At 50.3% G+C, this 25,837-nt stretch overlaps 2 protein-coding genes across 5 annotated transcripts; one reads left to right on the forward strand and one right to left on the reverse strand.

Annotated features, from left to right (window-relative positions):
- Positions 1-211: 211 nt before the first annotated feature.
- Positions 212-14,491, reverse strand: LOC130458839 (uncharacterized). Its single transcript, XM_056825773.1, has 2 exons — positions 5,572-14,491; positions 212-3,302 (listed from the first exon to the last, which is right to left on the reverse strand). Coding segments are annotated over exons 1-2 (1,167 nt in total). The 5' UTR covers positions 6,738-14,491; the 3' UTR covers positions 212-3,301.
- Positions 14,492-15,046: 555 nt separating this feature from the next.
- LOC103099076 (uncharacterized) lies at positions 15,047-16,129 on the forward strand. Of its 4 annotated transcripts, none has more exons than XM_016427410.2 (4): positions 15,047-15,413; positions 15,610-15,706; positions 15,806-15,906; positions 15,995-16,129. In XM_016427410.2, exons 1-4 carry the CDS (start codon positions 15,047-15,049, stop codon positions 16,084-16,086), a joined length of 657 nt encoding a protein of 218 aa, XP_016282896.2. In that variant the 3' UTR covers positions 16,087-16,129. The 4 variants fall into 4 exon arrangements, 2 of the variants coding, with proteins under 2 accessions (XP_016282896.2, XP_016282894.2); XR_008918216.1 differs by having other exon boundaries at positions 15,270-15,400; XM_016427408.2 differs by lacking the exon at positions 15,610-15,706.
- Positions 16,130-25,837: the final 9,708 nt, after the last annotated feature.

Raw genomic sequence — 25,837 nt, forward strand, 5'->3', positions numbered from 1 at the left:
ACAGAAAGGGAGGGAGAGACAGAGACAGAGAGACAGAGAGAGAGAGGGAGGGAAGGAGAGACAGAGACAGAGAGAGACACACAAATACAGACACAGTGTGGGGTCCCAGAACTGCAGGGCCCACAAGGGAAGGGGTTCTCCTTAGTGCTAGGGACCCGAGGAGAGGCAGGGAATCTGAGAACCAGGGTGAAGAATGAGAGACACAGACAAATCAGTGTTTAAATAGGACAGGCAAACCCCTATGATACTCTCCTTGGAAGGAAAATATGAGAGTCAATGGAACATGAGGTAGAGGAAGAGAATAAGGCAGAGAATGCAAGCCGAGAGGGGCTGGAGCCTCAGGAGAGGAGAAGCTTTCCTAGAGAGAGAGAAATTCCTAGAGCAGAGTGAAGATCCAAGAGAAAATTCATGGGGCCGCCTTCTGTTTTTATTGCAGGCTGTAAGTGGGTAGCACTCTCAAGCACGTAGCAATCACGATACAAAGCAGAGACAATTCAGATTGGATGGCGAGGTGAAGGTGACACCTTGATGGGCGTGTAGATTTCCACCTGCGCTGTCGCCTCCGAGCCAAAATGTTCATGAGTTTGTCTTAGGCAACAGCCATGTGGCCGGGTCAAGATTCCACTCACAAATATCAGAGTATCACCTTGTGTCTGGAGACACAGTAACCATACAATCATTTATATTTCAAAGATGTGAATATGCTTGGAATGCTACATATCCCCCTTTTTTGTTTTAAAAATCAAATGAAGTGAAAGGTGAGTGATATAAAATGTAACGAAATTTGGGAGTAAAATTAAAAATAGAAAAATCATGTAGCATCATCAATTGATACTTCAAGTGATTCAAAGTAAACATCCAAAATATGTAGCCAAACATCTGACTGTGAAAAGTAATTGTGATTGTCAACAATAATAACAATTTCACTCTCAACTTATTAATAATATTGTAGAGATAAAAATGATCTCAATGCTTAGTAATGAAAATCGAGGATAAAAGTCTCATCAAAGTTTAAAGTAATGATAAAAATAATAAGAAAATGATCTTCCCTCGAATTATCCTGAAGTATTGAGGTAGCAGTCCCATAGATCATAGCACAGGTGCATTAGCAGATAGTGCCCACACAAAGTTAGGATTAGAAGAAGGTGCCAGAGCATTCATAGCCAAAGAAAAGATGACTGTATGTGGATATGAAGGGGAATTTCCCTTCTCTCCCTTGTCCTGATTATGCATTTTAGGGATATACCCGCCCAGATGCCTGCCACATGGCAATACGGTTGGACTTTGATACTCGAGCCACCTGCGAAGGAGGGTGTCAAACACCGTGTCCCAGTACCTCCAACCTCAGCAGCCCACATACATCCATCTCTTATGGAATATACGTCTGTGTGTGGCTTTGGCTGTCTGGCCCATTGAGGTGTCCTCTGCATTTCCTTTTCATGCAATCAGTGATGGTCTCCCAGGATAGCCACCTGCAACTTACCAAATGCTGTCATGTTCTCATAATCGCACACTGTTGGGTACATATCAAGAGAAAAAGTTTTGCACCTTCATTGCTCAGGATCAGTGTGAAAAGTACTTGAAATATATTTCATAATGTAAGAAAAGAAAAACAACGGAGGAGAATCAAAGTATTCAGAGAAAATAAAGTGAGAGCATCAATTCAAGATTGCTCAATAGAATGAAAAGTGATATAAAATGGTATAAAAATGTTCTTAAAATACTTTCTCTCTTATCCCCTTTTTGTTGTTTTTGAATCACATACCAAATATATTCGCATCTTTTACATTTTCCAAACAGCAGTGCAAACATCAATTCAAGTATCCAAATGGCCATAAATGTTACATTTTGATTTGTTGTTGAGATAACACGCATGAAGCTACTGAAGGGACCTTGCACCTTCTGGCTGCATGTTTCTTATATGAGCCTTATTTAAATCTCTGCTTCTGGGTAAATGAACCATTCAATAGAATAACCCAGAATATACCATAACTAATGTTTGCAAAATTCATTCCACCAAACCAATGTTTGGATTAACAGAAGCTTGATTTGCTTTCTATGTAGAAGCAATTTCTACAGCTTCTTGTTCATGTGGAGTTTGATGTGACTTATTTTTCCTAGTTGTCAATGAATAATATTCCATGTGCTTTTTCTACAAGCTTATTAGTGCCTGCAAATTTTTTCCTATTTTCAATACATCCTCCAAAAGGGGAAACTGAGGGAATACTTTGCCCTTGCTCCATGTATGTGTGCAATAGCCTATTCCACCCAGGAGGGTCAACAACTGCGCGTCCACAGAGATTGTCCAACCTGGAGCCCTCAGCTTACTGCTGAGGCTTTACTTTCATATACCAGAACGTCTTCCAGTACTTGAAGTGGAAGCTAATAGACCCCAAATCCAGCGGCCTGCCTGAATTCTGGGACTAGAGTTAGAGAGCAAGAAAGAATCCCCATAACGATATTCCCCAAGAAGATGGAGTTCCAGGACTAATGATCAATAATGATATTAACATGTAACTACAGCAATGGTCGTTGGCACATAATGTCTACATAGGCATTGCCAAGAACATAATCTATACATGGATGTAGATGATCAATTTTCAAAAACTTGGGTTCCTAATTAGAATTTCAAAGTGCATTTTGCCTGACGTCTCATCCCTTTTCTAAGAGTGACATCAGGACCATCGGTCCAATAAACAGCCCTGTGCAGCATCTCCTGCACTAAACATCATTTTTGTGGTCAGGGTGACTAGGTCTGTGCTGGGCCTGAAACATTTCTATCTCCTTCTCTTTGGCGTGTCATACCGATGTCAGTACCCTTGTTACTAGTAGCATTTCTTACAATACAAGTAGGAGTTTTACAATGCACACACAATAAATTCCCTCATGACATATATATAACACCGACATCCAAAATGAAAGGTATACGTTAGTGTCTAAACAATCATAGCTATTTCGATTTTGATCCCATGATAAAGTCTTTGGAGTGTGGGATCCACCTGATGTCATAGATATGTACGAGTGGGCTTTAGTCCATACAAGTTAACATGCTTGATGTTGGTTTAGGTATAAAGGACCAATTGATGTCAGCATAACAAGTGTCCATCAGTGGAATAATAGTCAATGTCACTAAAAGCAGTGTCATGTCAGTCTTTGGTGTGGTTATAGTCACCAGTGATGGTTTCTTCCAGCGTGCCTGTGATGCAATCAACTGGCATTGTTGATGTTCCTCTCTGCTTCTCTTCCTGCTCCCCTGCCACATGGCATGATGTGCTTGGTGGGTGACCAGGTGTTTTCACTCTCTGTAAACATACAAACAAAACCTCGACCCACAGTTATCATCCTGTTGGGTCCCTGACAGTCTTAATGCCTGGTGATATTCAGCCCAATCCCTGTATGTCATACAATGCAACATTTATCATTACATGGGAATTGTGATTTAATAATATCAGCTCATATTCCTTCTGGGGTGTAGGAGAGATGGATGGTTAGTAATACCATGTCCACCCCTTTTTTCTTTTTTAAAAGCTTCAATGCCTTTTCCAATAACACAGACTATTGAATAAGATTGATTCTAATGAAGACTTACTCTTTTTGCAAATATAAAGTGAACCCTATGAGGTAATTATCATACATACATTTTGGACGATAGCCACAATTTGTGCTTCAGTTGGACAGTATTCCATGTACTGTCAGAACCTTTTGAATTCTATCGTTTGATATTAGAACATATTTGGGTAACATGGAACAATTCCAATAAAATAATTGCAAGTTACACATTGTACAAATACCATTTGAAGTGTTCAGGTACGTGATCCACCTAGATCTTACAACAAACACCCATACACTAGCACAATAGAATATTTGTAAGCAAATGAATGATAGTTTTCTCTAGATAGTCTTACATAGAAGTACATTTGTGTGGATATTGCATTAGACCTGCGTAGGAAGCATTGTTATTGTCTCTGCAGCCCATGTGCTGCTTTTTCTGTTGTCTGGCCTCTGTGCCACGTTGTGGACGGTGCCAGAGACATCTGCCTTGTCCTTTCTGGGCAGACTTTCTTTCAGCTGGATACTTTTATTTTTCCTCCATGGACTTAGTATTTATGCCTTAGTATTTAACCAACAGTTATACTAGAATTCATTTTAAAATATTATTACAGATAAAATATCTCTTGTCTGCATATTCTGTAGCAAATGACAAAAGTCAAAGATTTTTAACTTTCTAGCTTTGCCTTTTAAGAAATACAATTAGACCTTCCCATATAATTCTGCCATGTCCATTAGATCCAAAAATAGGCATAGCTTAAGACCTTTTTGTCTTACTATAACTATGGGTTTAAGTACTTTTCATTGTTCAGCAAAGAGTTTACAACTTTATCTTCCCCTAAGGTATGCTTAACTTTGGTGAAGTAGAGTTCTCACATTCCTGATCAAGTACCTTCGCTGCCCAAATGGAGAGTGGTCCCAATGGGAAATGGTCCCAATGGGGAATTGGTCTTAACCCAACCTTTAGAAGTAGAGTCTGGGAATTTTTTTAAGGTTTGCAAACCTAACCTTATGAAATAGACTCTGAGAATTTTTTTAAACCCTTACCTTCCATCTCAGAACCAATGCTGTGTATTGGCTCCAAGGCAGAAGAGTGGTAAGGGCTAGGCAATTGGGGTCAAGTGACTTACCCAGGGTCACACAGCTGGGAAGTGTCTGAGGCCAGATGTGAACCTAGGACCTCCCATCTCTAGGACTGGCTCTCAATCCACTGAGCTACCCAGCTGCCCCCGAGTCAGAGAATGTTTAAGGTTCATACCCCTCTAGGGTAAGCCAAGGGTTCCGGGGCTCCAGATCCACTCTAACCCTCTCACTGTCTAGGACTAGTCAGGGAGAGTCAGGCCCAGAGCATGGAGATCATTCTGGGCCAAAGGCACCTCAGGGAGAGCAACAGCCTACAACCCGGCTCTCCAGAGTCCCTTTATAGGGGGACTTGGTGCCTCCTGGAGGTTCCCCTGAAAAGGTGAAGGGGACCTGGGGAAGCTGCAACCACCTCAAGCTACATCTCTGCTCTAATACCTCAGAGCTTTCCCCAAAGCTCCTGCCTAGAATGTGGGCTGCCTGTCCTTCCCTCTCCAGAGCTAGCTGAGCAGCGGGCTTCCGGCTTTGTCTCTGAGCTCTGTGGCAAAGGCCCCAGGGCGACTACTGAGATAGGCCCAAATTTTCCAGTGCCCCCCTCCCCCGGCCCAGTCGTGGCCAGGGGCTTGAGAGGGCCTTCCTCCGGGGTGCTGCCCCCTTCTTCCTTGTCCTGCCTTGCATGGGACCCGGGGAATGCTGCCAGCTGGCCCCCCCTGACCCTCCCTACCCATACATGAGGCCACAACGGGGGCCTCCTGGCTCTCTAACCCGCCTGGGAGGCTGCCCCTTCTTAGCTCAGCTGTCCCAGAGAGCCATAGCCAGTCTGCCCTCCCTGCAGAGAGTATCCTGGCCCTCCTCCAGCAGCCCCCCCACCCCCACCCCAGAGTCCTGATCCTCAGGCCCACCGAGACTCCCTGAGCCCAGTGAAACCCCAGAAACCCTCACCAGGTGGGGCCCCGGCCTGGGGGGCTGCAGGGTTGCAGGGGAGCCCGCAGGGGCCAGCCAGCCCCCAGCTCCGGCCTGCTTCCTCCCTGCTCGCAGTTGTTCTGCCCGGAGAGCTCCACCTGCCGGAAGAGGAAGTGGAAGTGGAACTGTCCTTCCCGCTGTGCTTCCCCAAGCCTGGCCCGCTGCAGAGAGCCGTGGCGGAGGGCAACTACCCGCCCCTCGGGCCCCTCAGGGTCATGTTTGAAAGTAACTTTTCCCAGGTGACCCCAGGCAGGCCGGTGGGCCCGGCTGGGGGAGGACGAGGGAGGGCTGATCCTGGACACCCAGCACACCAGAGTCCCGTGGGTTGCTTCCCTAGATGAGAGAAAGGCAATGCCAAGAAGCTGCCGCTTCCCCAAGAGCAGCCAAGGACCCAAGAGCTCCCCCAAGAGCAGCCGCAGCCCCAAGAGCTCCCCCAAGAGTGGCCACCCTCCCAACAGCAGCCCCAAGACTGGGGAAATGCCAACAAGCTGCCGCTTCCCCAAGAGCAGCTGCAGTCCCAAGAGCACCACAGCCCCAACAGAGCCCCCAAGAGAGGCGCCATTCCAAAGGGCACCGCCATTCCAAAGAGCACCGCCATTCCAAAGGGAACCGCCATTCCAAAGGGCACCACCATTCCAAAGTGCACCACGATTCCAAAAAGTGGCAGCTTCCCCAAGAGCAGCCACAGCCACAAAAGCTCCCCCAAGAGCAGCCGCAGCCCCAAGAGCTCCCTCAAGAGCAGCCACAGCCACAAGAGGGCCCCCAAGAGTGGCCACCCTCCCAACAGCAGCCCCAAGACTGGGGAAATGCCAACAAGCTGCCACTTCCCCAAGAGCAGCTGCAGTCCCAGGAGCACCACAGCCCCAACAGGGCCCCCAAGAGAGGCGCCATTCCAAAGAGCACCGCCATTCCAAAGGGAACCGCCATTCCAAAGGGAACCGCCATTCCAAAGGGCACCACCATTCCAAAGGGCACCACCATTCCAAAGTGCACCACGATTCCAAAAAGTGGCAGCTTCCCCAAGAGCAGCCACAGCCCCAAAAGCTCCCCCAAGAGCAGCCACACTCCCCAAAGCTGTGCCAATGCAAAAAGCCGCAGCAGCCACAGCCCCAAGAGCAGCACCTGGCTAAAGAGCCCAGAACCATAGCTGTGTACCTTTTAAACAAGCTAGAGGCTTGAGATTCCAGGCATCACAGGTGGGTCCTCTGCCAGCCTCGGGAAGCAGCGTCGGCCTGGTCCCGGGTCTCCACAGAGCAGCCCAAGGACAAACCGAGGGACGGCCCAAGCCCACCCAGGCCTCACAGCCCTCCACCAGTTTCAAGGCTCTGCGGAAGGCTATCCAGAAGTCACCAAGCTGGCTCACCAAAGCATGGCGACAATGCAAGAAGGTGGTCTGTACCTGTACCAAGAGCTCCAACTAATCCCCTGCCCAGGCCACCTAGCCCACTGCGTTAGATTGAAAATAGTTTTGAGTGTTAAATAGTTGTAGATAAGAGAGTGGGAGCCATACACTGTGATAATTAAAATGTTTGGGAGCAAGGGAAATATATATATCAATTATGACCGCTGAAATATGTTTTCTACTGTGTCTTGGTTTTATATAAATATAAGATGGTCACCAGGTAATATATTCCCAATTTATGAATATGCTCAAGCCAACTGGGTTTTATAGAGAAATTTAATTTATAATATACTGATTAATCAATAGAAAAAGAGAGAAAGTAAGAAAGGAATGAATGAATAAATCAGTCAGTTGGTTTTATCACTCACCCAAGATCTCTCTAGGTAAGACTTCTCATGCCAACCTCAGGCTCCACCTTCAAGAGAGCCTCCTTTCAAGAAATGTTTCCAGAGAATTCTCCTCCTTCAGAGCCAGCCTTCTCTCCTGGTCCTCCCACAGAGCAACCTCCTCAGGCCTCCTTCAGAGCCACCTCACTCAGAGCAAAACCTCTCCTTAGAGCAAAACTTCTCAGAGGAAAAAACTCTCCTCTGGCCCCCTCCTGTCCTCAGACCCTGCTATCTTTGATACCATCTAAGTCCCCTCCCCTCAGTTCTCACATCTACCAATCACTGTCGATGTCTCCCCTGTGCCAATGGTGGCTCGAGCTTAACCCAGGACCGCCCAGAGGTCTGTTTCCTTTGCATATTTCTGTTGAAGGTCATATTCTCAAATAATTAAATCTTGATCTATGCTGCAGCCCTTCCTAAATCCTGTTAGACTGAGTAGGGTGGAGATTGTAAGTTCCAAGACCTGGTTCTGTCATTCCAAGTATCTGTATTGGATCAATTCTAAAATCTATCATGACTCAAAGAACTTCCTGTTCTATGCTTAAGCATAGGTCAAAGCCCTTTCCATTGTTCAGCAAAAGCTTTCTGTCCTAAAGTAGCCTTAAGTAGGGAGGAGAAGGACCCTCCCATGCCAAGGGTTTTCACATTCCAATAGAGTTCTTACTATCAGTAGGAAATTTTTTTGAAGTATGAAATTTCCCAATGGTGAAATTTCCAACATTCATAAGTCTAAGAAATTTTAAGGTTTACAACTGCTGGCTCACGTGCACAGAGTACCCCAGGCACAAACACCCCAAAAAGTCTTCCTCCCCCACCCCTGCCAAGGCCTCCCCCGAGCAGCCTCCTGGGAGCAGCCTCCTGGGAGCCCAAAGAGCAAGAGCTCCACCTCACCCTTCTCCTTACCCCCCAGCAGAGCCTCCTCCTCCCCTTCCACCAAGGCCTCACTCCACTCTGGCCTAGTGAAGCCTGGCCAGCCTGGAGAACTCTCTGCCCATTGGCTTTAGGCCTACCTGAACGACCACCTCCAGGAGTGCTGGTAAGAGTCGAGCCCAGGCATCCATCCCACCCCCACGGCATTTCAGCTTCCCCCTCTTCAGTTCTCACTTGTCTCTGACACCAAATACCTCTTCCCAAATCCCCAGCCCATCAAGGCTCCTCTTTTCCTCTCTCCCTCCCCAGTGCACCCTAGCTCAGACCCAGGACTCATAGTCACCGAGTCCATAGTAGGAACCGGAATTAAGGCAATGAGTGATCATGGTCCCAGGACGACAAGTCTCCATCCTTTTCTCCCCTCAGAGACTCAAAGGTCCCGTCTCCCCACCCCTTAACCCTTACCTTCTGTTTTAGTATTGATTCTAAGACAGAAGAGTAACAAGGGCTGGGCAATGGGGGTGAAGGGACTTGCCCACAGTCACCCACCTAGGAAGTGTCTGAGACCATATTGGAATCCAGGTCCTCCGAAGTCCACTGTGCTACCTAGCCATCCTGAGAGACACCCAGGCTTTAAACCCCATTAGGACCCAGGTATCCAAGTCCCCAGGCCTTTACTCCCTTCCAGTGTCCAGAGTCTTGGCCTTCCTGAAGGACCTTTGCATCCAGACCTGCTCTCTCTCCCTCTCCTCTCCATATAGGTTCCTTGGTGTTGGGGAAATGCCTCCTCTCCCTGTCAGCTCACTGGAATAATAGAATACGACACTCATTTGGAAATGCTGAGGGGCTCGTGGCCCCTGGATTCACCTATTAGAAGGCTGTGAGCGGACTTCCGGGTTAATATGGCTGCAATCTAGACGCGAATCCCTTCCTCTCCCCAACACTGAACGAAATAGACTACCTCAGAAGAGCATAAATATCACCTTTGGAGGAACAGAGGGACTCTCCAGTATACCACAGAAATGAAGGTATGTGGGGCTTGAACATTTCCACACTATAAGAAGGAGGAAAGGCTTGCACAAAAACATGAACTGAGCCACCCCTCCTCCCTCCACCAAACCAGAGTAAGGTATCAGAGCTCTCAATGGGACAGCAAGTGAGTGAGGAGCATCTCTGTCTGGGGGTGCACACCAGGGTACTTGGGATCTAAATACTGCATGGAAACAAAATCTCAGGGAGGTTTCACAGGAAAATCCTGCACTGAGGAAAGGGGCGGTGGCGCTGAGCAAAGGGGTGGCCACGCGGAGAGGCTGCGCTGAGCAAAGGGACAGCCCCACTGAGAGGCTGAGCTGAGGAAAGGGGCGGCCGAGCTGATCAAAGGTGCCTGCACTCTAAGAAACCTCAGAGACTGGGAAGAACTAGTCTGAGGCAACCTAAATTCACAGAAAACCCGCCCATATCACCCAGACCCCAGACCAAAAAGGAAAGGGGTATAAAACCACCAAAGGGATGGCTCACATGGCCCAAAATCAAGCCACCAGGAAGAAAGGGATTAAAAAGTGACTATTGAAAACTTTTATGGCGGGAGTACCCAAGGAAAAGAAGAGAAAGAGGATGAAACCCAAACAAAATCAAAACATGCCTCCCAAAATGGAAATTATCCACAAGCTCTGGAAGAACTCAAATTGGAGATTACCCAAAAGATGGAAAACTTCTGGAAAGAAAAATGGGAGAAAGAGATCAGCAGTTTGAGAGACAAGACTTCACAATTGGAGAAAGAGCTGGAAGCATCTAATAGAAGGGCAGACAAAGCTGAAAAGCAAAACCAGTCCCTAATGACCAGAATTAAGGAACTGGAAGACAGTGAGCATGCAAAAAAGCAAGAATTAATAAAGCAAAGCCAAAAAAATTATGAATTAGAAGAAAAGACAAAATATCTCACTGAAAAGGTCACAGACCTGGAAAACAGAGGAAGAAGAGACAATGTGAGAATTATTGGTCTGCCCGTAAAATCAGAGATAAACAAAAACCTTGATGCTATACTACAGGAGGTTATAGAAGAAAATTGCCCACAAGTTCTGGAGCAAGGGGGCAAAATAGAAATAGAAAGGGTTCATACAACACCCTCTATACTAAATCCCCAAAAGACAACCCCCCAGGAATGTAATCGCCAAATTTGAGAGCTTCTAAGAAAAGGAGAATATCCTACAAGAAGCCAAGAAGAGGAGCTTCAGATATAGGGGGGCTCCCATAAGGATCACACATGATTTAGAGGCTAACACACTAAGAGACCGCAGAGCATGGAACACGATATTTAGGAAGGCAAGAGAGCTGGATCTCCAACCAAGAATCAACTACCCAGAAAAACTGACTATATACTTCCAGGGGAAAGTATGGGCACATTCAACAAAATAGAAGACTTCCAAGCATTTGCTATGAAAAGTCCAGAACTTAGTGGAAAATTTGATATCCAATCACAGAAAGCAAGAGAAACATAAAAAGGGAAATATGAAAGAAAGGGAAAAGGAGATAAATCTTATCTTTTTCTTTAAGTCAAACTCTCTTCTATAAGGACTACATTTACATCAAATTGTATATATTAATATGTGGGGAAAATGTATTGTATAACTCTCAAAAATTGTATGCACCATAAGAGTAGTTAGAAGAATCATGCATAGGGAAAGATTGGGGCATCAAGACGATTTGGTGAAAGGGGGGACAAAGAAAGGAAAAGGGAGGGGGGAAGTGTCGACAATACTAAGATTTACTTCAAGAAATAGGAGGGGGACCTAAATAGAATAACCTTTCCCATACAAAGATACACATGGGAAGGGGAGGGGAAGAACTCTCATATGAGAAGGAGAGGAAGAGAGCGTGAAGTGGTATTACTTAAACCTTACTCTCAGTGAAATCAACTCTGAGAGGGAAGAACATCTATATCCAGTGGGATCCTGAATACTATCTTATCCAACAGAGTAAGAAAGAAAGGGAAATTAAGGAGGAGGAGGGGGAGGGAGTATAAAAAGGGAGGGGAAAAGAGGGGGGGAGGGGAAGGGAGCATAAAAAGGGAGGAGCTAGAAAGGGAAGCATACCAAGGGAGGGGACTAGGGGGACTGACCTAAAGTAAATCACTGGTTCAAAAGGATATAGCTAGGGAAGAAATGTCAGAACTAGGGGAAGATATCAAAATGCCAGGGAATCCACAAGTGACAATCATAACTTTGAACGTGAATGGGATGAACTCACCCATAAAACATAGACAAATAGCAGATTGGATTAGAATCCCAAACCCTACCATATGTTGTCTTCAAGAAACACATATGAGGTGGGTTGACACAAGGTTAGAATTAAAGGATGGAGTAAGGACTTTTGGGCCTCAACTGATAGAAAGAAGGCAGGGGTTGCAATCATGATATCTGACAAAGCCAAAGCACAAATAGACCTGATCAAAAGGGATAGGGAAGCTAAATATATTCTGTTAAAAGGGAATATAGACAATGAGGAAATATCGCTAATCAACATGTATGCACCAAATGGTATAGCATCCAAATTTCTAATGGAGAAATTAGGAGAATTGAAGGAGGTAATAGACAGTAAAACCATATTAGTGGGAGACTTGAACCAACCACTATCAAATTTAGATAAATCAAACCAAAAATTAAATAAGAAAGAGGTAAAAGAGGTGAATGAAATCTTAGAAAAATTAGAGTTAATAGACATATGGAGAAAAATAAATAGGGACAAAAAGGAATACACCTTCTTCTCAGCACCACATGGCACCTTCAGAAAAATAGACCATACACTAGGTCACAGAAACATGGCACTCAAATGCAGAAAACCAGAAATAATAAATGCAACCTTTTCAAATCATAAAGCAATAAAAATATTGATCAGTACGGGTACATGGAGAGCCAAATCAAAAAGTAATGGGAAATTAAATAATATAATACTCCAAAATCAGTTAGTTAGAAAAGAAATCATAGAAACAATTAATAATTTTGTTGAAGAAAATGACAATGGTGAGACATCCTTTCAAACCCTAAGGGATGCAGCCAAAGCAGTACTTAGAGGAAAATTCATATCCATGAGTACATATATTAACAAATTAGGGAGGGGGGCAGTGATCAATGAATTGGAAATGTAAATCAAAAAACTTGAAAAAAAATTAAAAACCCCCAGAATAAAACCAAACTAGAGATCCTAAAAATTAAGGTAGAAATTAATAAAATCAAGGGTGATAGAAGTATTGCACTAATAAACAAGACTAGAAGCCAGTACTTTGAAAAAACAGACAAAATAGACAAAGTACTGGTCAATCTAATTAAAAAAAGGAAAGAAGAAAAGCAAATTAACAGCATCAAAGATGAAAAGGGGGAGCATCACCTCTGATGAAGAGGAAATTGAGGCAACCATTAAAAACTACTTTGCCCAATTATATGGCAATAAATACACCAATTTAGGAGAAATGGATGAATATTTACAAAAATATAAATTGTCCAGACTAACAGAAGAAGAAATAGATTTCTTAAATAATCCTGTATCAGAAAAAGAAATTGAAAAGGCCATCAAAGAACTTCCTAAGAAAAAATCCCCAGAACCTGATGGATTCACCAGTGAATTCTATCAAACATTCAGACAAGAGCTAACTCCAATACTATATAAACTATTTGACATAATAAGCAAAGAGGGAATTCCACCAAACTCCTTTTATGACACAAACATGGTATTGATCCCAAAACCAGGCAGGTCAAAAACAGAGAAAGAAAACTATAGACCAATCTCCCTAATGAATATAGATGCAAAAATCTTAAATAGGATACTAGCAAAAAGACTCCAGCAAGTGATCAGAAGGATCATCCACCATGATTGAGTAGGATTTATACCAGGGATGCAAGGCTGCTTCAATATTAGGAAAACCATCCACATAATTGACCACATCAAGAAGCAAACCAACAAGAACCACATGATTATCTCAATAGACGCAGAAAAAGCCTTTGATAAAATACAATACCCATTCCTATTAAAAACACTAGAAAGCATAGGAATAGAAGGGTTATTCCTAAAAATAATAACAGTATATATCTAAAACCATCAGCTAATATCATCTGCAATGGGGATAAACTAGATGCATTCCCACTAAGATCAGGAGTGAAACAAGGATGCCCATTATCACCTCTACTATTTGACATTGTACTAGAAACACTAGCAGTAGCAATTAGAGAAGATAAAGGAATTGAAGGCATCAAAATAGGCAAGGGGGAGACCAAGTTATCACTCTTTGCGGATGACATGATGGTCTACTTAAAGAATCCTAGAGATTCAACCAAAAAGCTAATCGAAATAATCAACAACTTTAGCAAAGTTGCAGGATACAAAATAAACCCACATAAATCATCAACTTTTCTATATATTTCCAACATAGCTCAGCAGCAAGAATTAGAAAGAGAAATCCCATTCAAAATCACCTTAGACAAAATAAAATACCTAGGAATCTATCTCCCGAGACAAACACAGGGACTATATGAACACAACTACAAAACACTCTCCACACAACTGAAACTAGACTTGAGCAAGTGGAAAAACATTAACTGCTCATGGATAGAACGAGCCAATATAATAAAAATGACCATCCTACCCAAACTTATTTATCTATTTAGTGCCATACCCATTGAACTACCAAAATATTTCTTCACTGATTTAGAAAAAAACATAACAAAGTTCATCTGGAATAACAAAAGATCAAGGATATCCAGGGGGGAAAAAAAAACATACGATGGGGGCCTTGCAGTCCCTGACCTTAAACTATATTACAAAGCAGCAGTCATCAAAACAATTTGGTACTGGCTAAGAAACAGAAAGGAAGATCAGTGGAATAGACTGGGGGAAAGCGACCTCAGCAAGACAGTATACGATAAACCCAAAGATCCCAGCTTTTGGGACAAAAATCCACTATTCGATAAAATCTGCTGGGAAAGTTGGAAGACAGTGTGGGAGAGACTAGGAATAGATCAACACCTCACACCCTACACCAAGATAAATTCAAAATGGGTGAGTGACTTAAACATAAAGAAGGAAACTATAAGAAAATTAAGCGAACACAGAATAGTATACATGTCAGACAGAGAGAGCCACAGAGAGACAGAGAGACTGAGAGACGGAGATGGAGAGATGAAGGACGGAGGGGCGGAGGGGCGGAGAGATGGAGGGGCGGAGGGACGGAGGGGCGGAGGGACCCAGAGAAGGAGAGAGGCTGGTCTTCTCCCCAGAAGGTCCGCTACTTGAAGACAAGTATCTGCTTGTTCGCCCAGCCCTGGCGCCCAGTAGGTGTTTCACAAGTGAGCGTGGATGACCCCTCCAAAGGCTGAGAAGAGGAACCAAAGGCTCGGGCAGTTTGGGGACCCGAACAGCCTGCGGGGGCTGAGGGTGCTGGGAATGGCCTGTCCCAAGAGTTTGGAGGAGGCCCGGGACTCGGGCCCAAGAGGAGAAAGCGGCCTGTGGGTGCGCAGGCGCAGCTCAGGCTGCCAGGAATGGAGGAAGGGCCAGAAGAGCCCGGAGGGCTGCCACAGGGGGCACTCGGAGGACACGGACAGCCGAGGCCCGGGAGGGGGCAGGTTCTCTCTTGAACCCAGAGACCTGGAAGCCAGGGAAGTCCCTGGGACAGCTGGAGCGAGTGGGCAGAGAAGATGGGCCCCGGGGGGAGCCACAGGAACGGGGAAGGGATGGAGAGAGGGAGGGGCACGGAGGAGAGTTTGAGAGGCTCGGGCCTGACCACGTCCATCTGGTCTAGCGGCTGAAGATGAAGCCAAAGACCCTGAGAATATCAAGGGGGGTGGGGGGCGAGGAGCGAAGGCGTTGTCATGGAAACCAGGCGAAGGGAGGGTGCAGAAGTGTGGGGGGGCGGTATGCTGCGGTGGAAAGGTCAGGGGAGCTGGCCGCCCTGAGAGCGGCCCGGGCACTTAGCCACAGAGGCGGGCGGCCGCAGAAGAGGGGCGGCACTCGCTGCAGGGGCTCAAGGGCCCAGGCCTCCCCGAATCCCGGGGGCTCTCCCTTTCTGGCTCGGAGTGGAATGGAGTCCCTCCTACCTAGATATCTCAAAGCACCGACTGGAAGACTGCCGGCGGGCACCAGGGCGGTTGGTGGGAAAGCGCGGGTGAGGGTACCAGGTGAGGCTGCCCATGGGGGGCGGGGAGGGAAGCGCGGCCCCCCGAGAGGTGGAGCTGCCGGGGGGAGGTTCCGGGGAGGGTCCCGGCCCGCTGTTCGGGGTGGAGCCGTCCAGGGGAGGGACGGCGGTTAGGGGTGGGCGGGGCTGCCGTTAGGGGCGGGGTTGCCAGGCTACCGGCGGTCTCTGCCTGCTCCCAGGATCGAGAGAGCGCGATGAGCAATCATTCGACCCCGCCCTTCGACCCTCGCTTTCCCAACCAGAACTAGACCTGCAACTGCTACCAGAACATCCTGGGTTGGTGGGGGGGCAGCGGGGGGCGGAGGCCGCAGCAAGGGGAGGCGGGGGCGGGGCTCCGCGGCGTGACCCCGGCGTGACCCCGGCACCTCCTCCCAGACTTTCACCGCAGTACCAAGATCATGAAGAGGCGGGGCAAGGACTGGAGCCCCTGCGACTACTACCGCAAGGTCTACCACTCCCTGTGCCCGCTCAGCTGGGTGAGGAGGGGGAACGGGCGGGGCTGCGGAGGGGCGGGCCCAGGTTCTGGAGGGCCACCTGCATCAGTCCCTGCCTGCCTCCCCGCAGGTGCAGCGCTGGACCGACCAGATCCGGGAGGGGACGTTCCCCGGGAAGATCTGAGGGGCCCCCCGAAAAATCCTCGCAGCCGGCAGGCTTAACAAGAAGACTTTTATTAAAAAACCAGTTGCAAACTGCCCGTCACCCAGTGTCCGCAATCCCTGGGACCGGGGTGGGGAGGCCGAGGGCCCCGGCTGGCTGTGCTGGCCCCCGCTCCCCTCACTCCCCGGGAGGTACCGGAGCTATAGCACCATGAGAAAGATGAGGCGGGGCGGCCTCCCTGAGAGCCGGGGGGGGGCTGCGGGAGCCCCCTCCCCTCCCCCTTTATCGCTTTCCCCCTGGGGGGGCGGGGTGCCACTGAGGCAGGAGGTAAAAGTCTAGAACCATCCTGAGGCTGAGGGAGGGATCCTTGCTGTCCCTCCCTGCTGGGTTGGGGTCTCCTGCCACCGGGTGGCGGCCGCCCCTTGCTAAGGTTATCCCTGCCGGGTCAGACGGGAGGGCGGCCGCCGCCCCCATAACCCCCCCCCCCAAGAGGGCCCCGGGCAAGGGGAAGGAGGAAGGGGCTCCCTGTGAAAGGATTGGGGATCCCGAGCACAGGGGGAGAAGCAGCACCCTGAAATCTAGCCCCCCCCGCCCCACTTTCCTGGGACGCCTGGCTCAAGCCTTCAGGGAACTAGCTGGGAGAGAAAGGAAGAGAAGCCCTGAAAGTCTGGCTCCAAGAGCTGGGCCGTGGGCACCCTCGAACCCGGGACAGGGGGTCCTGCAGAAGCCTGACTGACCGGGGGAGGGAGGGGGGAGTCGAAAGAGAGAGAGAGAGAGAGAGAGAGAGAGAGAGAGAGAGAGAGAGAGAGAGAGAGAGACAGAGAGAGAGAGAGAGAGAGAGAGAGACAGAGAGAGACAGAGAGACAGAGAGAGACAGAGAGAGAGAGAGAGAGAGAGAGGGAGAGGGAGAGAGAGAGAGAGAGAGAGAGAGAGAGAGAGAGAGAGAGAGAGAGAGAGAGAGGGAGAGAGGGAGAGAGGGAGAGGGAGAGAGAGAGAGAGAGAGAGAGAGAGGGAGGGAGGGAGGGAGAGGGAGGAGAGAGAGACGGCCCTGAGCGGAAGCCCAGCTTTCGTGCCCAGGTCCCGGGCGTGGGCCGGCTCCCTCCTAGGTAGCTGTGGAGGGCCAGCCTGCAGGAGGAGGAGGGCCGGGGGCACGCCGAGCGCCCCCCACTTACCCTCAGTGCCCCCCATTCACGTCAAGGGCGATGGAGCCGTGGCTGACCACAAGGCGCAGACGCTTGGAGGGCGAGAAGGGGCCAAAGGCCAGGGTCCGCTTGGGGGGCTCGGGACCCGCGGGCCCAAGGCTGGCGGGGGCGCTGGGGACCGGGGTGGCGCCGCTCAGGTCCACTCGAACCACCCAGGGCAGCCCGTAGCGCCGGGCCCAGTGCCAGTCCTGCAGCGGGGCAGGGCGGGCCGGGACGCAGGTGGGCGGGGGCGGGGACAAGGCCACCGTGACCTCCCCTCGGAGGCGGCACCGGGGCCCGCAGCCGCCCCACCGGTGCAGTGACACTCGCTGGACCCGAGGGTGCGGGGCCGCCAGTGCCGACCGACGGGGGGGGGGGGGGGGGGGGGGCGACGTCCTCGGCGGCGGCGGCGGCGGTGCCGAAGAGGGGGGTGGGGGGCTGCGGCAGCTACTGCACCCACAGGGCGGAGAGGGGCTGCAGGCGCAGGGGCCGGAAGAGAGCTGTAAGGAACAGAGAGGGCGGTCAGAGCGCGGCTGCACTGGAGGAGACCGGGGGCGGCCGCGGGGTGAGCAACACACTCACTGCACAGCAGGTCCAGGCGCTGCAAGGTGTGGAAGTGGGAGCAGCGCTGGGCCCTCGGCGGCCCGAGCCCCTGCCGGGCCCCCCGGGTCTCCCAGTAGCGCTGCAGCCTCCTCTCGGTCTCCTTCAGCTCCTGCTTTTCACAGGTCCTGGGAGTCGGGGCCGCGGGCGGAAGGCGCCTTCTCCCTTCCTGAAGGAGAGAAGGCGGCGGGGATGCCGGGCCCGGCAGGGGGCGCCCCGAGGTCCCCCCACTCCCCGCCAGGCTCACCTCTCACTGGTGCAGCAGTCGCACAGCTCTGCGCTGCCCGTAGAAGCAGGTGACCTCGTCCCCGGCTCCATGTCCCGCAGCACCTCCGTCTGCAGGCACAAACTGGGGGCCCTGCTCCTCAGCTCCAGGACCCCTCCTCCTGCCCTCCCCCCGCCGGGTGCGCGCCCGCCCGCTCCTCTGGCCTCCCTTGCAGTCTGGGGCCAGGCGGGAGAGGGAAGAGAAGGGTCCGGCGGAGCCCGCCGGCGGCTCACACGATCCACATGGAATTAACGTTACCCACACCAATGGCGGCGGGCCCGTGATGTCCACACAGGCACTGCCGGGAAGCTCATCTCTACACACGGGAAGATCTTTTTCCATAACGCGCTTCCTGATTAGAATTCCAAAGAGCCTTTTGGCTGGCATCTCATCCCTTGCTGAGAGTGACAGCAGGACCATCTGTCTTCTGATTCTGCTCCTTTTCCTTCCCAGGGCATTTCGCCCAACCCTCCTTACGGGGAGCACCAAGCACTGTGGTCACGGGAGGAGAGACGGTGACCCTCCTGTGCCAGGCGTCACCCACCATAATCAACAATTCACGGTCTCTCTGCTGAGGCATGGAGTGTCAGGACCTGAAGAGCAACAAAGACCACAATGGTATGTGGCCAACTTCACTCTCTCCTCTGTGAAGGCTGAGGATGCTGGCAGCTACGGCTGTATTTACTCACTGGAAGGGAGAGCATCATCTCCCAGTGACGCCCTGCACTTGGAGGTGGCAGGTGCCAGCAGAGCCTGGAAACAGAGACCTCGCCATGGGTATTGGGGCTCATAGAGGGTCACCCCAGTAAGGAGGAGGATGGCAGCTGACACTGGCTGGGCACTAGGTGGCACAGTGGAGGCAGCCCTGGCCTGGGAGTCAAGAAGAGGCATCTCCCTGAATTCGCTGCCTTCACACACTCATCCAAATGTTACAGACCAGCATGTCCATGTCCAAAGAAGGAGCAGAGGGTGCACTAATACAGTCTCAAAGCTCCAACATGTTTAGCTCACTGAACTTCACATCCACGTAATAGATGCCATCCACAAGGGGCCCAGCCCTGCCTCAGCTTCCCCAAGACGCAGACTGTGTCCTCTGGGAGACCATCACGTTCCTTCGGGTGAATGAAGCCTGTAGTGCTTCACTTCCCGCAGCCAACAGCTGCTCTTCCGGCATTCGTTCCATGGCTGTGTGTCACGTTCTCCTGCCCCAACTCATTTCACCCTTCATTATCTGACTCTTTTCAAGGGTCTTTTTCATCCATGTGCTCAGCGTTTCTTTTTTAACCCCTCACCTTCCATCTCAGATCAGTCCTGTGTATTGGTTACAGGGCAGGAGAGCGTTAAGGGAGAGGCAGTGGGGATCAGGTGACTCGTCCAGGGTCACCCAGCTATTAGGGTCTGAGGTCAGATTTGAACCAGGACCTCCCATCTCTAGGCCTGCCTCTCCATCCACTGAGCCACCCAGCTGCCTCTGCTCTTTGTTTCTAAGGGCCCAGGAACATTCCATCTCCATGAGACTCCTCGATTTCTTCGGTCATTCCCCAGTCTTTGGGCATCCGTCCCCTCCGCCCTCGATGCTTTTTCATTTCGGGAAGCAGACTCAGCAATAGTGTCTTTGGTCCCTTCATCAATCAGGGGGAGGCCCTAATTCTCACCAACTAGACACACTTTCCTACTTCCCAGAGGCTGCCTATCAACCTTCCCCCCAATTTCCTGCTTTCCTGCTCCGACACTGGTGACCCCCTGGGCAAGTCCCTTACCTCAGTTTCCCTCAGTTCTCCATCTGTAAAATGAGCTGGAGAAATGGCAAAGCAGTCCAGAATGTCTGCCAGGAGAGCCCAAAGGGGGCCAGGAAGACTCTGAATAGCTGAACAAATAGAGCACCGACCACGAGGCAGGCACCATGCAAAGGGCATTTGACCCTCCCCAATGCCCTAGGAGGGAGGTACTGCTGTTATCCCCATTGTATTCTTAGGGAAACTGAGGCAAGCAATTGGAGGGACTTCCCCAGGATCTCTCAGCTAGTAAGTGACTGAGGCTCGATTTGCACTGAGGGCTTCCAGGTCCTCCTAGACTCCAAAGCATCCCTCATTGCAGCCTGCTGGAGGAGAGTCATGGTGGGCGTCAGGGGGCCGCAGGGGAGCTGTGGGGCCGAGCTCTGGCACCAGAAGTGTCCAAGAGGAACTGCGATGACCTCCAAGGCCTGGGCCTCCCCCATTGTGGAGTCCTCCGAAGACAGGCTGGATGAGCACTAATTGGGAAAGAAATAGCCAGGAGACTCGCTGCAGGCCAGGCCAGGAGGGGGGCCCTCTGGGGTCCCTCCCACTCCGCTCCTGGCCAGGACACCAGGCTGGGGAGGGAGCCTGACTCAGGGCGGGCCATTGGGGGAGTCCTGGGAAAGGCCGGTCACTCTCGGCGGCTCTCCTCAGCCCTCTGTGCACATCATGGCCCGCGGCGCTCTGCCAGGGCTCGTCCTCATCTTCCCGGGCATCTTCCTGCAAAGGCCTGGCACAGCCAATGGGGGACCTGAGAAGCAGCCCCCCAGGACACGGGCCAGCCAGGGAAGCAGAGTCGGGTCCGAGGCTGGGAAGTTTGTTGGAGCGGGAGGTTCGGGGGAGCCATAAAGAGCTTCTCCAGGCCAGCTTGGTTTCATTCTGTGCCTGGGCTCAGCAGCAGAGCCTTGTGTGGTGATGGGTCTGTTGCTGGATCTCCTCACTGTGATAAGAGCCCCCAAACATGTTCAGAGCCTGCTGTGGGGCTGAGTGGCGTCTACAGGTTCCTCCTGATTTTCTCCACTGGGGAGGCACCCATCGTGGCCAGTCCTGTGTTCAGGTACTTTGGGCTCATCTGCTCTACCAGGACCACCCTCAGCCCTGAGACAACAAGGACACCCGCCTGGCTCCGATGCTCTTCTGGCCTAGTAGGGGGACACGAGACAGACTCAGGAAAACACATCAAAATCAGTACGAACTGGGGCCAGCTGGGGGGCTCAGTGCATGGAGACTCGGGCCCAGAGACAGCAGGTTCTAGGTTCAAATCTGCCCTCAGATACACACTGGCTGGGAGACCCTGGGAAGTCACTGAACTCCCTTAGCTCGCCTTCCTCCTCTGCTCCACACGACTGCTTCTAAGGCAGAGTTTAAAGAAAGGAGCCCAGAGTCACTTGGGGAGAGGAGAGGAGGCCCTGGGAGCCGGGATTGTCTTGTAGGAGGGGGTGTTTGAGCTGAGCTTTGAGGGCAACAGGGAGCTATAGAGTCAGGGCTGCAGAGGGACAGCATGGAAGGCAGAGGCGACAGCCAGGGCAGGAGACAGGAGAATGCTGTGTGTGAGGAATGGCAAGAAGGTTCAATTGGCTGCTATGTGAGGGCCAGCTAGGCGGTGTAGTGGGCAGAAGGCCAGGCCTGGACTCACGGAGATCCCCCTTTTGGAGTTCAAATCATGCCTCAGATACTGATTGGCTTTGTGACCCTGGGCATGTCACTTCACCCTGCTTGCCTCAGTTTCCTCATCTGTCAAATGTGTTGGAGAAGGAAATGGCCAATTCTCCAGTGTCTGCCAAGAAAACCCTGAATGAGGTTGTGAGGAGTCAGGCAGGACTGAAGAAGGGAACAAGGAAAGCCGGAAGGAGTCCCGGCCGGGCCCCCGGTGTCTCAGCCCCTCTCAGACCTGTTTTCTGACTCTGCTCCTTTTCCTTCCCAGGACATTTCTCCAAACCCTCCTTACGTGGAGCACCATGTACTGTGGTCTCTGCAGGAGACACAGTGACCCTCCTGTGCCAGGCGTCACCCACCTATCATAACCCCAAATTCACGTTCTCTCTGCTGAAGGCTGGGGTGCCCCATCCCGTACAGCGCCAGAGCCCAGAAGGGCATGAGGCCAACTTCACTCTCCCGTCTGTGAAGGCTGAGGATGCTGGGAGCTACAGCTGCATTTGCTCAGTGGGAGAGAGATCATCATCTCCCAGTGACGCCCTGCACTTGGAGGTGACAGGTGCGAGGAGAGCCCTCGAGATACCTCCACCTCCCTTTCCCCCGTATGTGGGGCTGGTGGGGGGGGCATGGATGAAAAATAGCCTCATCGGGCATTTGTGTGGCACCTTCTATGAACCAGGCACCGAGCTAAGAGCTGTACAAATATGGCCTCATTTTATCCTCCCCAAAACCCTGGGAGGGAGGTGCTGGGATTGTTATTGTTGCCTTCTGTCTTAGAATCAGCATTAAATATCAGTTCTAGGGCAGACCTGGAAGGGCTGGGCAATCAGGATTAAGTAATTAGCCCAGAGTCACACAGCCAGGAAGTGACTGAGAGCAGATTTGAACTCAGGACCTCCCATCTCCAGGCCTGGCTCTCCATCCACATAGATACCGAGCTGCCCCTGGGTGCTGTTTTTATTAGGACTGGGAGATCTGAGGTAAATAGAGATTAAATAACTTGCCTGAAATCACTCAGCTAGTGAGAGATTGAGGCTGGATTTGAACCCAGACCTCTCTGTCCCCAGGCCCTGCTCTCTGTACATGGAGCCACCTTAGCTGCCCTGATTGATGGGGGTGAGAGTGAAGGGCTTTAGCCTCAGAAACCCACCTCTGTCCTCCATGACCTACAAGTCTTTCTCCCTGGTTTTCAGGTGGAAAGGACTCACATCCCCCCAAGCCAGGTAAGAGGGGGAGCAGAGGAGCCAGATAAGGGAGGCCGGGTGTCCGCATCTCCCTGCTTCCAGGCAGCCCTCGTCCAGCCTGGTGGAGGGGGGTGATGATGGGTGGGAGAATCAATGGGAGATGGTTGGAGGAACAACAAAGGCCTTACATAGCCCTGACCCAACAGATGTCCAGAAGAGGGTGGGAGAGCTCACACAGGGCCATCCTCTCCCCTTTGGCAAAGTCCCAAGAGAGGCTGAACACTCACCGGGAGGCCAGGATGGAGGCCCTCTGGGGTCCCTCCCACTCAGCTCCTGGCCCGGACACCAGGCTGGGGAGAGAGTCCTTAGCTCAACATTACACCTTGGGCAACATCGTCCGCATAGCTCTGGCAGGGTTCGTCCTCATCATCCTGAGCGTCTTCCTGGCTGAGGCCTGGCACAGCCAATGGGGGTCCTGAGAAGCAGCCCCAGGACCTCCCTGCCCAGGACATGGGCCTGCCAGGAAAGCAGAGTCGGGGTCCGAGGATTGGGTTGTTTGTTGTGGGGAGAGATGGCGGGGGTGGGGGCCCAGGGGAGCTGTGAAGGGTTTATCCAAGCCAGTTTGTTGTCATTCCTCACCTGAGGTTAGCATCAAAGCATTGCCTGATGATCTGTCTGTTGCTGGATCTCCTCACTGTGATAATAGCCTCTAAATACCTTCAGAGGTTCCTCTAGGGCTAAGTAGCTTATCCTTGTTCATTCACATTTTCTCAGCCATTGTGGCCAGTCCTGTGTTCCGGTCACAGCCATATGGAGCAATAATGGAGGCTCTTGTTATGGGGTTGTAATGTAATGGGGTTGCACAAGTTGTCCTGGGAAAATGTTGGTATCTAACCAGATCTTTAGTGTAACACTGAAATAGTGGTTTAAAAAAGGAGGAGCAACTGAGTAGCTCAGTGGATTGAGAGCCAAGTCTAGAGACGGAGGCCCTCAATTCAAATCTGGCCTCAGATACTTCCCAGCTGTGTGACCCTAGGCAAGTCACTAAACCCCCATTGCCTAGCCCTGACCATTCTTCTGCCTTGTAACCAATACACAGTATTAATTCCAAGACAGAAGGAGAGGGCTTAAAAAAAACTGAAGTGGTGTGGAAATATGTTTTTCCCTAATAGCAGCACCAATAGGTGGTTAGATAAAGAATGAGTGACCCCAAAATGTGGGGAAATTCGTTAATATGTATAACAATTCCCCCCCTGAGATCCCATGTTACAATGGTATCAAGAGAGGCTGAAATTCATTTTCACCTTTCATGAGATCATAAATATCTATGAATGTAACATGTAATTGTGGGAAGCGTGTTGGAAAGAGCAGCGTAAAACTTTCTCTGTTGTCTTGGCATTTACCACCAGAACATGAAAGTCGTGTTGATGAAGAGAACACAAAGAATTACATCCTCCTTGTCTTGTCCTTTGATCCAGCAATACCACTACGGAGTTTGCATCCCAAAGAGATTATACTAAATGGGAAAGGTCCTGTTGGTACACAAATATTCATAGCTGTGCGTTCTGTGGATGCAAAAAAAAAAATGAGAGGGTGCCCATTGATTACAGAATGGCTGAACAAAGTGTGCTACGTGATGGGTGTGGAATCCTATTGTGCGGTAAGGAATGATGAACTGGAGGGATTCCATGTGAACTGGAAGGACTTCCAGTAATTGATGCAGAGTGAAAGGGGCAGAACCAGGAGAACATTGTACACAGAGACGGATACATTGTAGCACGATGAAATGTAACTGAGTTTTCTACTGGCAGCAATGCAATGACCCAGGTCAATTCGGAGGGACTTAAAAAAGAGAGCTCTCCCCATGCAGAGTATAGCAACCCCCCATGGGATTCCTAGAATATTTATCTGTGGGTTATAACCTGAGGTGGAGAGAGGAGGCTAAGGAAATGGGAGAATAATAATGACTCAAAGACAGAAGTAGAAACACATGGGGAGTAACGGGAACTCTGAGGAAATAAGAGGATTAAGAGAATAGGTGGGGAGCCTCAACTCCTTGGTGCCTCCTACAGACAAGGGAGTCTGAGCATTAGTAGGAGGCACTGGGGGCAACAACATCGCTAGAAAGGGGGAGTCTCAACTCCCTGGTGCCTCCTATAGCGACCGTGTCGCTATGAAAGAGACATAGTGAAGCAAGAGAGCTAAGAGGAGACGAGGGGAAGACAGAGAGGAAGTGAAGGAGGAGAGAGCTAGTAAAGGGCTACTAAGAGCTAGTCAGAGGGAGTTTCGCACGAGTTCCCCAGTCTTTGTTGAAGGTTTTTAGGAACGTGGATCAACGAATACGTAACATGACATAGGTTTTAACATTTGGTGACCTGACAAGCTGATGAATCCTGGCCCCATCAAGGCCCAGCCCATGAATTTGCCCATCCTTTGCTAGTGCTTTGGCCTATACCTTTCCATACAATGACCATCAAGAGGTCTGACCATGTGTCTGGCCTGCTACACAGAGGAAGAACTGTGGGAGCAGAAATGCAAAAGCAAAACCTATGATTCATCACTTGTCCTTGTGGGGAGAGGATCTGGGGTTTGGGATTCAAAAGATGGCTCTACTGCAAAAGGAATAATGGGGAAATGGGTGTGGAGTGATAACACAGGTACAACCCAGTGGAATTGCTTGTCAGCTCTGGGAGGGGGGAGGGAAGAGGGGAGGGAGACAACCAGGATCAAGTCACCACAGAAGGATATTTTTCATAAATGAATGAACTTTTTGTTAAAGAGGGCAGGCACGGACAGTCCAGGGATTAGGAAAGGGCTTATATCGCGGCTAAGACTTTAGTTGGGACTTGAAGGAAGCCAGCGGAGCCAAGAGGTGGAGATGAGGAGGGAGACCATTCCAGGGCACAGGCAAGCAGTCCGGAGAGAGAAGATGGAGAGCCTGGGTGGGGAGGGGACCTGTATTTTTTACATTTTATATGCTCTTACTCTGAACTCAAACACCACATAAAAGGAGCCCTTCCACAGCCTTCAGGGAACAGAAGAGGGTCAGCCGTGAAATTGGGAATCTCTTGGGCACGGACTCTGGGTTGCCTGTTAAATGCACTCCTTTCTGCTGTACCCATCACAGATGTGCTGCTCATCTCCGATTC

This window comes from Monodelphis domestica, chromosome 4 (assembly GCF_027887165.1).
Source record: "Monodelphis domestica isolate mMonDom1 chromosome 4, mMonDom1.pri, whole genome shotgun sequence".
Taxonomy (NCBI): Eukaryota; Metazoa; Chordata; class Mammalia; order Didelphimorphia; family Didelphidae; genus Monodelphis; species Monodelphis domestica.

Coding starts and splice junctions, on each gene's coding strand:
- LOC130458839 (XM_056825773.1), bottom strand. CDS start 6,737: ATGGTTCTGGGCTCTTTAGCCAGGTGCTGCTCTTGGGGCTGTGGCTGC.
- LOC103099076 (XM_016427410.2), top strand. CDS start 15,047: ATGAAGCCAAAGACCCTGAGAATATCAAGGGGGGTGGGGGGCGAGGAG. Junction 15,707..15,805: donor CTGCTACCAGAACATCCTGG/GTTGGTGGGGGG, acceptor ACCTCCTCCCAG/ACTTTCACCGCAGTACCAAG. Junction 15,907..15,994: donor CCCTGTGCCCGCTCAGCTGG/GTGAGGAGGGGG, acceptor GCCTCCCCGCAG/GTGCAGCGCTGGACCGACCA.